Source organism: Malus domestica, chromosome 15, assembly GCF_042453785.1.
Source record: "Malus domestica chromosome 15, GDT2T_hap1".
NCBI lineage: Eukaryota > Viridiplantae > Streptophyta > Magnoliopsida > Rosales > Rosaceae > Malus > Malus domestica.
Window position 1 is genome coordinate 35800125 of NC_091675.1, and position 13509 is coordinate 35813633.

The following is a 13509-nucleotide window of genomic DNA, read 5'->3' on the forward strand; positions in this document are numbered from 1 at the left end:
GTCCATCAGCTGCATATCCAGTTTTTCGGAAACTACCAAACTGATAAGGTATCGAAAAGTAATCACATCCATAACGGGTGAATAAGTTTCGTCATAGTCAATCCCGGGGCGTTGTGAGAAACCTTGTGCTACAAGACGAGCTTTGTAACGCACAATTTCGTTCTTCTCATTACGCTTCCGAACGAAAACCCACTTGTAGCCAACAGGCTTTACATGTGGAGGAGTAGGAACTACAGGTCCAAACACCTTACGTTTCGCAAGTGAATCAAGTTCGACTTGGATTGCTTGTTTCCAGTTTGACCAATCAGCTATACGTCGACGTTCATCAACAGAATGCGGTTCAATGTCATCGCTCAACATGATCTCAGTAGCTACTGCAAATGCTAATGCATCGTCGACAATCATCTCATTTCTACGCCACACATCATCTAAGCTAGCATAATAGACCGAAATCTCACGATTCTCGGGAGGAGGATTCGTCTCTTCAAGGACGCTTCCATAATCTAGAATTTCCTCATGAGTTGGGTAAAATGAGTAAGCGATAGTCGGATTCACAGTAGGCTCTTCAGGACCTTGTGCCGTGGTTTTCCTCTTCCGGGGGTGTGAATCCTTTAAACCAAGGGGTCTGCCACGCTTTTGTGTAGGGGCAGATGATTGGCTAGCCGCTAATGTACCTAAATCACCAGAATTGGCGTCCCGGGCTTCCAGAAGGGTAGTCCGTCGTACATTTGGTACATCTATCTTTGCAGGTGTATTCACAGCTGGAATATGTGATTTTGTCACGCGCGCTAGATCGGTGAAAGCATCTGGCATGCTCTGAGCTATGCTCTGGAGATCTAATATGCGATGCACTTCAGCTTCAGACTGAGCGGTGCGGGGATCTAAATGAGACAAAGTGGGAGTCGTCCATAATAATTCATGTCGTTCATTAGGAACGTTGACGTTCTTATCTCCCCCTAACGGTGGGAAGACTGTCTCATAGAAGTGACAATCCACGAAACGAGCGGTAAACAGATCGCCTGTCAAAGGTTCTAAGTAACGAATAATCGAAGGAGAATCATATCCGACATAGATTCCCATCCTTCGCTGAGGCCCCATTTTTGTACGAAAGGGCGGCGAAATCGGCACATAGACCGCACAACCAAAAACGCGCAGATGCGATATGTCGGGTTCGCATCCGGTGACCAACTGAAGGGCACTAAATGGTTGTGTCGCAACAGGCCTCAGGCGGACCAACTTTGCTGCGTGCAATATTGCATGGCCCCAAGCAGCGATCGGGAGCTTGGTACGTATGACCAACGATCGAGCAATCATTTGTAAACGCTTAATGAAAGCCTTTGCCAGGCCGTTCTGGGTGTGAACATGGGGTACAGGATGTTCAACTTCAACCCCAACCGACATGCAATAGTCATCAAAAGTTTTAGATGTGAATTCTCCAACATTATCCAATCGAATAGATTTGATCGGATAATCATGGTGGTGAGCCCTGAGCTTGATAACCTGAGCCAACAGTTTGGAAAATGCAGTGTTCCTTGTGGACAGCAAGCACACATGTGACCAACGTGTAGAAGTGTCAACCAAAACCATAAAATATCTAAATGGTCCACAGGGAGGTTGAATCGGTCCACAAATGTCCCCCTGAATCCGTTGTAGAAAAATGGGAGGATTCGAACGAATCTTGTCATAAGAAGGCTTAGTAATCAGCTTTCCCATAGAACATGTTTGACATGCGATTTCATGGATCGAACCTAAGCTTCGGGTTAATGGATGCCCGTGTGAAGTTTTGAGGATACGGCGCATCGCTATTCGTCCAGGATGTCCCAAACGATCATGCCAAAGTGTAATTTCGTGCCCGGTCCCTGTGGTAGGGCCGGCCACATAGTGGCATTCTATGGGGCGTATGGTCGTAGTATACAGACCACTCGGGTTACGCTCCATCTTCTCTAGAATACGCTTCTGGCCATATTCGTAGGAAGTTACGCACAGAAATTCAACTCCGTTTTCTACGTGGGTTTCAGCGTGGTAATTGTTATCTCTAATGTCCTTGAAACTTAGTAACGTTCTTCCGGAACGTGGAGAATAGAGTGCCTCAGTAATGGTCAAGATTGTACCATTGGACAACATTATACGTGCCTTACCATATCCTTCTATCAGGTTGGATGGGCCTGAGAGGGTTGTCAGAGGTGCATTCTTAGGTACGAAGTTAGTGAAATAGATGAGTTCACGCAAAACAGTATGCGTGGTTGCACTATCTGCCAGACAACTAACTTTCCCACTAGTCATACCTAGAATGAAAAATTAATTTGAATTGGTCACATGCATAAAAGTTTATAAAAACAAGTATCAATTCAAAATAATTTCATTTATTCAAGGATTAAAACTGAATATCCAAAATAAATCGCCAACTAATAATCCAAAACATAAAGGAAAATTGTTCAAAATCAACCAAAAAACAAGGTGGGGTGCGGCCACTAGGTGGAATTCGGCCCCAATTGTCTTATTTCAACTAAAAAAAAGTCTATGTCTAAGATTCTAATCTTCCCTAGGAGTGGTATCCTCCTGAAAGTCAGAAACCTCCATCTTTGTAGTCTCCGGTTTGTCCACTTGAATGAAGTTTGATTCAAACTTCTTACGACGAGAATGATATTCATCTACAACCTTCTTGGGAGCACGGCAAATACGGGACCAATGGTCATTTGAACCACAACGATAGCACATATCGTCATTCATTGTGGCAAGTGCTTTGCCCTTATTCTTGAAGTTCGGGGCCTTGGGAGCGAGGTTTGGGCGCTTCTGGGCTTTGTTTCCTCCCTTGGATGAGCCTTGACTCTGTTGACCTTGGTGGGATGGCTTCTGGCCGCCCTTACCACGCCTCTTTTGGTGTTTTGGGTGCTGATTAGTGCTATAATGTGCTTCAGGCACAGCAGTAGCCCCAGTAGGTTGAGCTTGATGATTCTTCATCAACAGCTGGTTCTGCTTTTTAGCAAGAAGTAAAATAGAGATCAAATCCGAGAACTTAGTGAACTTATGAGCTCTATATTGTTGCTGCAGGACAATATTAGAAGCAGAAAAGGTCGAGTAGGTTTTCTCCAAGAGATCCTCTTCAGTCAAAGTTTCATTGCAAAACTTGAGAAGTGATCGGATTCGACAAACTTCAGAATTATATTCATTCACAGACTTAAAGTCTTGGAAGCGCAAGTGCTGCCAGTCGTGTCTTGCTTCAGGCAAGAATATGTCTTTTTGGTGATCGAAACGATCAGCCAAAGCGACCCATAATGCACGTGGATCCTCCTCAGCAAGGTACTCAGTTTGCAGAGCGTCATGAATATGTCTTCAGATGAAGATCATAGCAGTGGCTTTTTCAGCTTCGCCAACAGGTTTATCTGTTGCTTCTTCAATAGCAGGACGCAAGTTCTTTGCAGTGAGGTGGAGCTTCACATCTTGAACCCACTTGAGGTAGTTCCTTCCAGAGACCTCCAAAGCGGTGAAGTCGAGTTTGTTCAAATTCGACATGTTCCTATCACAAATAGATGGACAAGATGTGGTTAGTGTAATGGAGAAAAATCAATCCATTCACATAGGAGTAGAACATACAGGTTCTAATAGACATGTATTGGTTTAATTTTGCATGAAAAACTTCGGGTTTTCATGGGTGATATGTTTAATAGAAAACTTCAGGTTTTCAAACAAGGCATGTTTATAAGAAACTTCGGGTTTCAAAGTAATTATGAACTTCAGGTTCATATATTCCTGCAGGCAAACACAAATATATATGCAAACAAATATGCAACAAATATATGCAAAAATATTGTATAATGATAATTGAATTAATTTTATGTGGGTCTTCGGGGCCAAATGAAAATGTGGCCAAATTAAAATTTTTTTTTTTTTTTCGGTCTGGGCCGCAGCAGGCGAGCCTAGGAAATAAACAAACAAAAAAAAATTTTGTCTTTGCGGGCTGGGCCGCTGCAAGCGAGCCCAGCAAAAATTTGTTTTTTTTTTTCATATGGGGCTGAGAGACAGAGCCCGGATAAGGCTCAGGGAAAGGTCCAAAAAAAATCCCAGCCGTGCTGGGTGTGCTTGGCAGGGGAAGAAAAAAAACCGGAAAAAGGTGGACGGCGCCACTGCAGGTGGTCGTGTCGAGGTTGTTGGAGCTCAGAGTGAGTCACGGTTGTCGTGGACAACCACGGAGATAAGGAAATCTCAACGTATCAACAACTATAAAACCCTAAAAAAAAATTGAAATCGAATTAAAAAAATCCGACGAGATTCCGGTGAATCTCAGTTCAATTTGAAATGTGGGACGACTTCTAGTCGTCGACATGAACCAGAGGTTCAAAGCAATGGCTGCAGGCCATGCCGTGGCCAATGGACACCATGAAAGGTGTCGGGGTTGGCTTGCTGGGGACGCGATAGGCGTCGGGCTCTCGGCTCGGGAAAGCATGGGGATGCAGGCTGCAGGCCTTGCAAGAAGATGGGCTAGCCATCGCAGGCTGCGGGCTTGGTTGTGTTGTAGCCTTGCGTGATGCAAAGGCACGGGTTCGAAGAACCCTAATTCCCCAATCGCAAAAAAAAAATTATTTTTTATTTTTTAATTCAATTATATTATATGCATGTATAATTCAATGAATCACATATTTACTTTGATGCATATGCAAATAATAGTTTCAATGCATGTACATATGTAAGATTCAATTCATGACAAATATCAAATTCACATAATTGTAGCAATTTTGGTTATGAAGCATACACAATTTATGTAGAATCTAAAATACGTTAAACGTAAAGTTGGGTCATACATCATGGTGAATGTTCATGCTATCAGGGCTTGCAAAATATCGAGTTAAAAACCGTTGTTTGGAAAGAACCTGATTGCGTGATGATATGGATGAACTGGTTTGATGCAGAAAAAAAATCTCCAACGTCAGATTCCTAAGTGCAGCGGTAGGAGCGTGCTGATAACGTGTTGTGGTCTATATTTATCTGACAGAGAGACTAGGGCCGGCGGCAGAGAGAGAGAGGAGAGAGATGTGTGTTTGTAGAATTGTAGGGGAATGTGTGTGTTGTTATCCCTCCTACATTGTGCCTTTATTTATAGTAGTAAAGGGAGAGAAGATATTCCTTCTCCTCCAAGTAATACAAGTTGTAATAGGAAAGGATAACTAGAATCAAATCTAATCTATGATTTACACAATCATACTTATTCTAGGAATGTTTACAACAATTTTTAATTTTTCTTTTGGTATCAAAATTTGTTTCGTTCATGATAAGGTTACGTATAAATTGCATTGCCATTCGTAATTCTCTGTTTTTTACTCAAACATTGTTTATGAAAATTGAAGCTATAAAATATTTTATAGGATTTTCATTCACGCAGCATCGTTTGGATACAAATTTCTAATAGATACTAAAAACTCAACACAAAAAATACCGTTCATTAACAGTGTTCTTCCATTTTCACCCCTGCTTCTTTTTTATTATTTTAACTTTGCCCTATTACTTTGTTGTCAAATGAGTAAAAGTTTTGTGGAAAGGTGCTCGAAGGCTCTTCCATTTTCTTCCGTCGGTTTTCCCTTTCTCTTCCTCTCTGTTTCTGTGCTTTTCTCCCTGCGTCAATCCTTCGTGTTTCCCTGCTTCTCTCAGCCTCCTCCTTCGCTCAAGAACCACTGGTCAATCTGGTTTCTCTGGCTTCTTCCGATGGCGGCCAAGATTTCTTCATGGAGGAGATGATGATGGAGGGTCAATCGGATCTTGAATACGATTTCTACCGCGAGACTTGCCCAGAAATTGAGACCATTGTGAGGTCGACGATGGCGCAGATTTACTCCCACCAGAAGAATGTCTCTGCTCAGCTGCTGCGCCTCATTTTCCATGACTGCTTCATTCAGGTATATCCCAAACCCCAAGATTCTTTTTTTCTTCATCTTTGTGGTTATTTCTCGTATGGGTTTTGTTCCGATTGCTCTGCTTTTAATCTTGATGCTACTTTTCCTCATCTTTGTGGGCTTTTCTCAAATAAGGTTTCTTCCAAATTCTAATCTTGCTCTGGGTTCTCTTACTTTCTTCATTTTTGTGTGGGTTTTTCTTGAGGGTTTTTGTTTTGATTGTTCTGGATGTTCTGGTTTTAGTTTTGATTTCTTCTTCCCTGTTTGAATCGAGTTTCCGTACCCACCATCACTTTCCTCCCATCACCACGAACTCAACCATGAGTTTTGTTTCGTTAAACTCAAACTTAAGTCGTCGAACAGAAGGCTCCAACACAGAGGACTTTTCTTGGCCAAATTTTGCTGGTTTTGAGCGAAAGGTAAGCCTCATTACCACTAACATTCGGTTTGTCTTGTTGTGTACATAAGGTGGATTGCGTAATTTGGTTGAGAATTGTCGTAGATTGAAGTGGGGGAAGAAAACCCAGTTTTCTAGCGAGTTTTTTGAAGGCCGACGAGGGATTCTAGCCAAATGGCTAGGAAACTCCTGGAGTCCAAATATGCCTCTTGGACATTGAAGCAACGATGGTGACGCAACAACGATTAAAAGTTTGTTGGCTAAAATTTCCTAAAATCGACAAGCTGCATCAGTAACTTGAACCAGTTTTAGGTCAATCGACCTGAACCCGGTACTAACTCGACCCGAACCCAGTACCAACTCGACCCGAAGACTAATCCAACACGATTCAAACCTGGTGTAACCCATTAGCATGGATCCGACCCTACAACCCGATCCGTTTCCTAATTCTGGTCGAAATATTCCAAGTATATATCGTTAACTCTACCATTAACTATAACAGAATATTCCTTCCGGTGACAAAAAATGCACTTCTGGTAACAAAATATTTTGTTTGGTGACGGCATATTTCATTTTTGGTGACAGTTTCAGCCACCTGTATGTGGCGACCTTCTGTAGGCGCATGGCAGTGCGTAGGGTGGGGATCAGGGATTTTTGGACTCGGATTGCAGTAATTTGAGCTCTGTTTATTATTCATTTTCATAGTTTTCAACTAATTTTCGAAGTAAATATGGTTTTACTTTCGGAAAACCATCCAGAGGATTTCAAAGGCCAAGCAAGACAATGAGGCTACGGCCCAACTATATATCAGTGAGTGGGCTTTGTTTTTCATTCTACTGATTTCAAAGGCCACACACACACACACACACACATATATATATATATATATATATATATATATCTCTCTCTCTCTAAAAACAAACTCTACTTGTGAAAAAATAGACCAAATGTTGAAGGAATTAAAACGGGAACAAAACACCATTAATGTAGTAAGACACCAAGAATCACAAAACAACATCTGAAAACTTAGAATCAGAAGACACTAACGCAATTGAAAAATTGGAAGAAGCTTTCCAAAATTTCGAATTGAAAAGAATAACAAACAAAGGCAAAATAATTCCAACCAGTCTTACCAATAATTGGCATCCAAGGCCAACACCTCTGGATATTCAATTTGAAGAAAGAAATTTCCAAAGTCAATTCTAATCAATGTCGGCAGATAAACTCTATGAATAGAATATAAATGGTTTATTCGAACAAGAAATTCTAAACAAATTACAACATGTATCTATGGTTGCTAATAATTATGTTACCAATCATAATCATGAAATTTTGATATGTATAGTACTATAGATAATATTTCCTTTTTAATAGTACTATAATTACTTTAAGTTGAATTTCAAACTCTTGAATGGAAACGAACAATTTGTTCAGGAGAACCGAGATGAGTTGACTGTCTAATAATACCTCTGTAACCAATTTCAGAGGGATCCATTTCAACAATTTTGAATGAATTGAATGTAGGAATACCAAGACAAGGTAATATCATGAGACTTGATTTGTTTGACCATGAAAGTATGAGTAGGAGACCAAGATGGGGGATTAGTCTTGCCTGTCAAATAATGGTTTGCATTGTTCTCTCAATTTTGGGTATAATTCTGCAACATAATTTAACGATCCTAGAACTCTTTGGAGTTGAGTTTTGTCAATGATTTCATCTGAGAATTTATCAGCAAGCTGGATGACTCTGTTTATGGGTTGGATTGTTGACTGATAAAGCCATTTGAATCAACAAGTCAAGCCATGTGAACGCAGCCAGTCACCATGCCAGTCACCATGCGAAGAATTCGGTCATCATTTCAAGACACCATGTGAATCATTCAGACGTTATTTGCACAGTAAAAGCAAGGAATCAATTAGTCAACAGGAATCACTTAGCATGTTCTACAGTAAAAGCAAAAATTATTCCGACAAGTTCACTATTTATCAACAGTAAAAACAAGTCATCTTCCATCCCCGTACTTCAACAGTATAGAACTCAATCATTCAATTCTCCTTTTCTAAGTCTATAAGAGGAAGACTCTGAAGACAATATATATATATATATATAGTTTTCATTGATTAGTTTTGATGAATGCTTTTATACCATGCCACGCTTTTACTTATGATTATAAGTATTTATTGAGGATGTTGACATTTATGGGACTATTATGGCATGTTTATACATATTTTTATCTGTTCAATTCATGCTTACACCGGTGATTATAGTACTCGTATGAGCCAAGGCCAACTTCACGTGTATGTTCATATTGCATTGTTACGCTCATTATGGATCCATTGAAGGTGCTAGCCTATACTAGTTTGCAATAGGCAACTAGGACTCATATGTGATGCGCTTAGCGCCAACTTTATGCATATGTAATACTTATGCGTAGATTATTACACCTAGCCTGATCCATGTAGCTACGTTCTGCATCACGTTGTGTGTTTGTATAATTGTGATGAGCATGCTATTTTATATAGTTGAGATGTTATGGTTTATCGTACATTTAAAAATTGAAATTTTACGATAATTGATTTTCATACTCTTACGTAGTATGACATGAGCCAAACATATTATTTTATATTGCTGAGGTATTGTGGTTTACCGTATACTTGGAGTTAATTATTTTATATGGTATTTGATTTTTATACTTATATGTATTATGATTTTGGAAACTATGCGGGTTTTACAACGAAGAGATATTGTGTTGAGAAAAACAAGGTTTTATTAAACCCTTATTTTTGCCCACTCACACTTTATGTTTTGCATCCCTCTAAGAGTTCATAGCTGGATTTATATGGTCAGCAAGGGTTCATTGGTGGTTTTGACATCCAAGCCAATAAATGTAGGAAATTTTAATTCTTGTAGTTGTGTAATATCCATCTTACCAGGATGAGAATATTCTTACTTTTACTCCACTATTGCTATGCTTTGACGATTACATAATTTGTAATATGGGTATATCTGCATTGTGCACTCCCAGATGTTGGCTATCACACCTTGATTTTGGTGTCCACCTAGATATCCAAGTTGACGTGTGTCAATTTTTCCTTTAATAAAAATGAAGTGTGAACATCGATAAATCAAGTTATAGGTAACAAGGATTCACTTTTCAAAAGAAGAAGCTTTCTACACATCCCTTTTTTTTTTCCTTTAATTTTCATTATTTGTTAAATATAATGGATAAAAAAAAAATACTTTGCGGGAAGTGAACTAAACGGAGTTCAGAAATCATTTCCTTTCAAAATAAGCTAGTTACTTAGTAAAGATTTACATATAGGTACAAATACAATACAGTTAAAAATTTTGGGACATTTCAACCCTAAGCTGGATTTTTACAATAAAAATGTATACTTGTTTCTTAATCTTGTTTCTTAATTTTCTCCTCCTTTCATTATAACCTCTTTGTTTGTGATATTTACCGGATCACCCAAATCAAATGTTCTATTGACTATGGCCTGTGGACTCCTCTGGTTTGACCACAACCCATAATGGAGGAAGGCAATTTTCCCACCTTATCTATGCCTGATTCAAACACCACACCCATTCCCATGTAGAAATGAGACTCTATGTGGCAATGAAACGCCCACGCCCCTGGATTGTCTGCCTTGAACCTCAATGCTGTCCATCCGTAAAGATGAACCGGCACCGTGTTCTTCATGATTGGATTCACCAAATTGTACTTTTTTGGGTCATTGAACATGTCAAACTTTCCCTCTCCGTGTCCGAGCACCCAAAAATCGTGCCCGTGAAGATGCCATGGATGCGTCTCGCTGTTGTTTGCGCTCCTGGTGTTTGCATTTTGCAGTATTATGTCCACCGTTGTATTGAACTTGAGCCTGTAAATTCCATTGCTTGTGGTTCCATTTGTGTTGTTTTGTACTTTGTAAATGTCGTAGTTTACAAAGTCATACCCATCGGGTGGAGGTGTTTGATCAAATGCGTCGGTCAAATTCTCTTTGAGGGCAATCAGATAAGGCGCGTGAGGGTGATTGAAGGACACATTGTTCACCGACCACCGGACAACGCCGTTGACGGTGTTTTGTGTGTTGAGAAGCACAATCACTCTGTCTGAAGTTGCAGGAGGCGTGTGGATGAAGCCTTGGCGTGCCTTAATGGCAAGACTTTGATCCAGTCGAGCGCGAATGTTGTTCCAAGCAGGGCCTGCTGGTGGTACGGATGGAGGAGACCTCCGAGGATGGTTTGGATAGTAATTGAAAATGCCCAAACCTGGTGGCGTGGTGGCATTGCGGCTAACCACATTGGTTGTGATCCAATAGTTTCTTGAGGGGTCTTGGTCTGCTTTTACTAGCACAGAGTATGTCTCACCGGAATATATGAAGAGGTTCTTTACGGTGAATGGCTCAACGTTATGCCCGTCCGCTTCCACCACCGTCATGTTATGGCCCTGCATTATGGAGACGAGAATTGAAGTTAATTTAGTACATGCTAGTAATTAAGGCCACAATTAATTCACATACTTATATGTATCAAGGTTGATTAAACTACCTCTATTTGGAAACTGAGGGCTGATAGAGCAGTCAAGCTAGCAATTCTGAGTCGATAAGTTTTGCCGGGGACCGTTGTCATTGCATAAGGAGAGCATTCGGGGTTGCTTGCGTTACAAACACCGGGATCTAAGCTTGGAGTAGTCAGAGAAGAGCAGTTGAATCTTCCTTTACCTTGTATCAGAAGCGACTGAAATTTTATACAGATCGAAAAGGAAAAATCATTAGCATTTGTTACCAAAATAAAAGTGAATGTTTATAGTTGTAGAGGAATGCAGTAACGTAATGACCTGAGGTTCCCCAACAAAGGCAAACGTACGGATGGGCGCGGACAGCCCAACGGCATGTTCGTAAGTGGTTTTGTGGTACCAGTCATTGAGTATGATGCTTCGATCATAATCGTAAGCAAAGGGCTCGGATTCTCCATCTCGAAGTGCTACGCGGATTGAACCGTATATGCCAGCTTCTCTTTGCATTCCGTAATGGGCATGGTACAGGTATGTCCCAGGCTGCAAATTAATTAATTGAAATTTATTAGTTATATATGTGAATCAGTCATTATAAATTCAAGTATAATTTTTAATCCAATTCAAGAACAAGAAGCAACAGTCTATGGATAATATATAATATAATTAACTTTTAATTACCCTATCAACCACAAACTGATACTTGAAGGTATCTCCAGGCAGTATTGGACACTGAGTCACCCCTTCGGTTCCATCATACCACGGTGTTCCAATCTGCAACATAAAACACAAATATACACAAACCAGTCACGTTGTTTTCTATTTCTTTCAAAAGACACCTTGACGTCACGAGAGAAACTTAAGGAGAAGCAAAGGATCTATGAAGCATGGATACGGATACGGATACGGTGATACGACACGACACGGCGATACGGAAAATCTCTAAAAATTAAGATACTATACGCTATGGATACAGCAAATAAAAATGTATATAGCAACAATATATACATTTTAAAACGTAATTCATCAGTCAAATTCAAGTACATTTGAGTTGTTAGAGAAAAGTTCAAATCTCTTTATACAATAGTGATGAAATTGGGGTTCCACCATAAAATCAATTGGCAATATGAGAAGTAGCATAAGATCATATAAGCACATAGCAAACTTTGTCCCTCACTGATGTGGAACAACTTTCAACACGCGTCCGCACGTGTGGCGGATTTTCAAGCCTCGTGGACAATAATTGGGTGACGTGGAGCGGGTGTGGCCATTTGGCTTCACACGAAGACAACCCGCTCTGATACCATGATGAAATTGAGATTCCACCATAAAACCAATTAGCAATATGAGGAGTAACCCAAGACCATATAAGCACATAGCATACCTTGTCCCTCACCAATGTGAAACAACTCTCAACAAGTAGAAGAAGTGAGAGTCGTATTCATGGTTTTAATTAGAGGGAACTCGTTGTATTCAGCAACGCTCAATTATAGATGTCTCATATTAATTTTCTCCTCCTCATTACCTTTTTTGAAAGTTGAAATGTACCCTAAAAGCCGGATAGCCGGATATGTGTATCCATCATGTCAAATTCATGACCATCAACTAGGATACGTGTCGAACGAGTATCCAATAATATCAGGCAAGTATCGTATCCGATCAAGTATTGGATACGGGATCAAACAAAAGTATCCGTGCATCATAGGAAAGGATTAACACCTAAACACGAAAAATCAAACAAAACCGCTGATTGTATGTGTACTAGCTAGGTACGTACCTGTCGGATTCCGTGCCAATGTATGGCGGTATTTTCTGTCCCGAGACTGTTAGTAACCTCAACGATGACTGTGTCGCCCTGCTGGGCATGTATGGTCGGCCCAGGACTTATGCCATTGACGGTTATAACCAGTTTCTTGAAGCAGTCAGGGGACTTGTACTCGTACTTGAGCTCCCATTTGTAATGCCTAATTCTACCCTCCACAACTGGAACCTCAATAATCAAGCACAGAACACATACCAACAGAGCCACCGCCGATTTAAAAACGACACCGTGATTTCTCTGTAAATGCTCAGCCATTTCTGTCTTGGAACTGCAGACTAAATTTTTGAAGTTGATGAAATGTTGGTTTTGTTTTATTGCTTTCCGCTTCAGCTTAGTTATATAGTATGAGTTTTTGTTGTTGTCAACTGTGCTGAATAAGACATAATCAAACTCGGCTAAACAAATTAAATTACTGGGCATCTTCCTCTCTCTCTCTCTGTGTCCTTTTTAATTCATATATCGAGTTCTATCTACTAACAGTTTGACATGTTCTTCATATTGGAAACAGCGTGGAAGGTAGGAAATTTTGTAGTCTTTGATCATCTCCTTGACTTTAATTTTTCAACTACTCTTTTTTTTTTGTTTTGTTTTATGAGTGATTACACTATTGTTACATTGAAATCACCGTGAGTCATTTGTGTAGAAACTACACTTATAAGTTCAATATATTAAACTCAAAAATAAGAATCAAACTCATTTCTAATCCAGTGTAAAAGACGTGATTAGAGTCTCTTCCCCTCTATATGTATATAATGCTTCATCTCGGTTTCTAAGAAAATTGTGTGTACAATGTATAGTATATAATAGTTGTGCTAATGTAATAAGTTCAGTCTTCCTCTTCCTTAGAGAATATAGAAAAAGTAAGATAAGGACACTAAATATCTAATT

At 39.9% G+C, this 13509-nt stretch overlaps 1 protein-coding gene and 1 long non-coding RNA gene across 2 annotated transcripts; one reads left to right on the forward strand and one right to left on the reverse strand.

Annotated features, from left to right (window-relative positions):
* Window positions 1-5522: 5522 nt before the first annotated feature.
* On the forward strand, window positions 5523-8552 carry LOC139192328 (uncharacterized). Its single transcript, XR_011576412.1, has 2 exons — window positions 5523-6330; window positions 6576-8552. It is a non-coding gene; the product is annotated as an uncharacterized lncRNA (long non-coding RNA).
* Window positions 8553-9548: 996 nt separating this feature from the next.
* Window positions 9549-12984, reverse strand: LOC103445655 (L-ascorbate oxidase-like). The gene is made up of 5 exons (XM_008384672.4): window positions 12577-12984; window positions 11481-11573; window positions 11124-11342; window positions 10835-11023; window positions 9549-10733 (listed from the first exon to the last, which is right to left on the reverse strand). The coding sequence occupies exons 1-5, from the start codon at window positions 12874-12876 to the stop codon at window positions 9777-9779; spliced, it is 1758 nt and encodes a 585-aa protein (XP_008382894.3). The 5' UTR covers window positions 12877-12984; the 3' UTR covers window positions 9549-9776.
* Window positions 12985-13509: the final 525 nt, after the last annotated feature.

Coding starts and splice junctions, on each gene's coding strand:
- LOC103445655 (XM_008384672.4), bottom strand. CDS start 12,876: ATGGCTGAGCATTTACAGAGAAATCACGGTGTCGTTTTTAAATCGGCG. Junction 11,343..11,480: donor ATCAGTTTGTGGTTGATAGG/GTAATTAAAAGT, acceptor ATTAATTTGCAG/CCTGGGACATACCTGTACCA. Junction 10,734..10,834: donor CCCTCAGTTTCCAAATAGAG/GTAGTTTAATCA, acceptor TCCATAATGCAG/GGCCATAACATGACGGTGGT.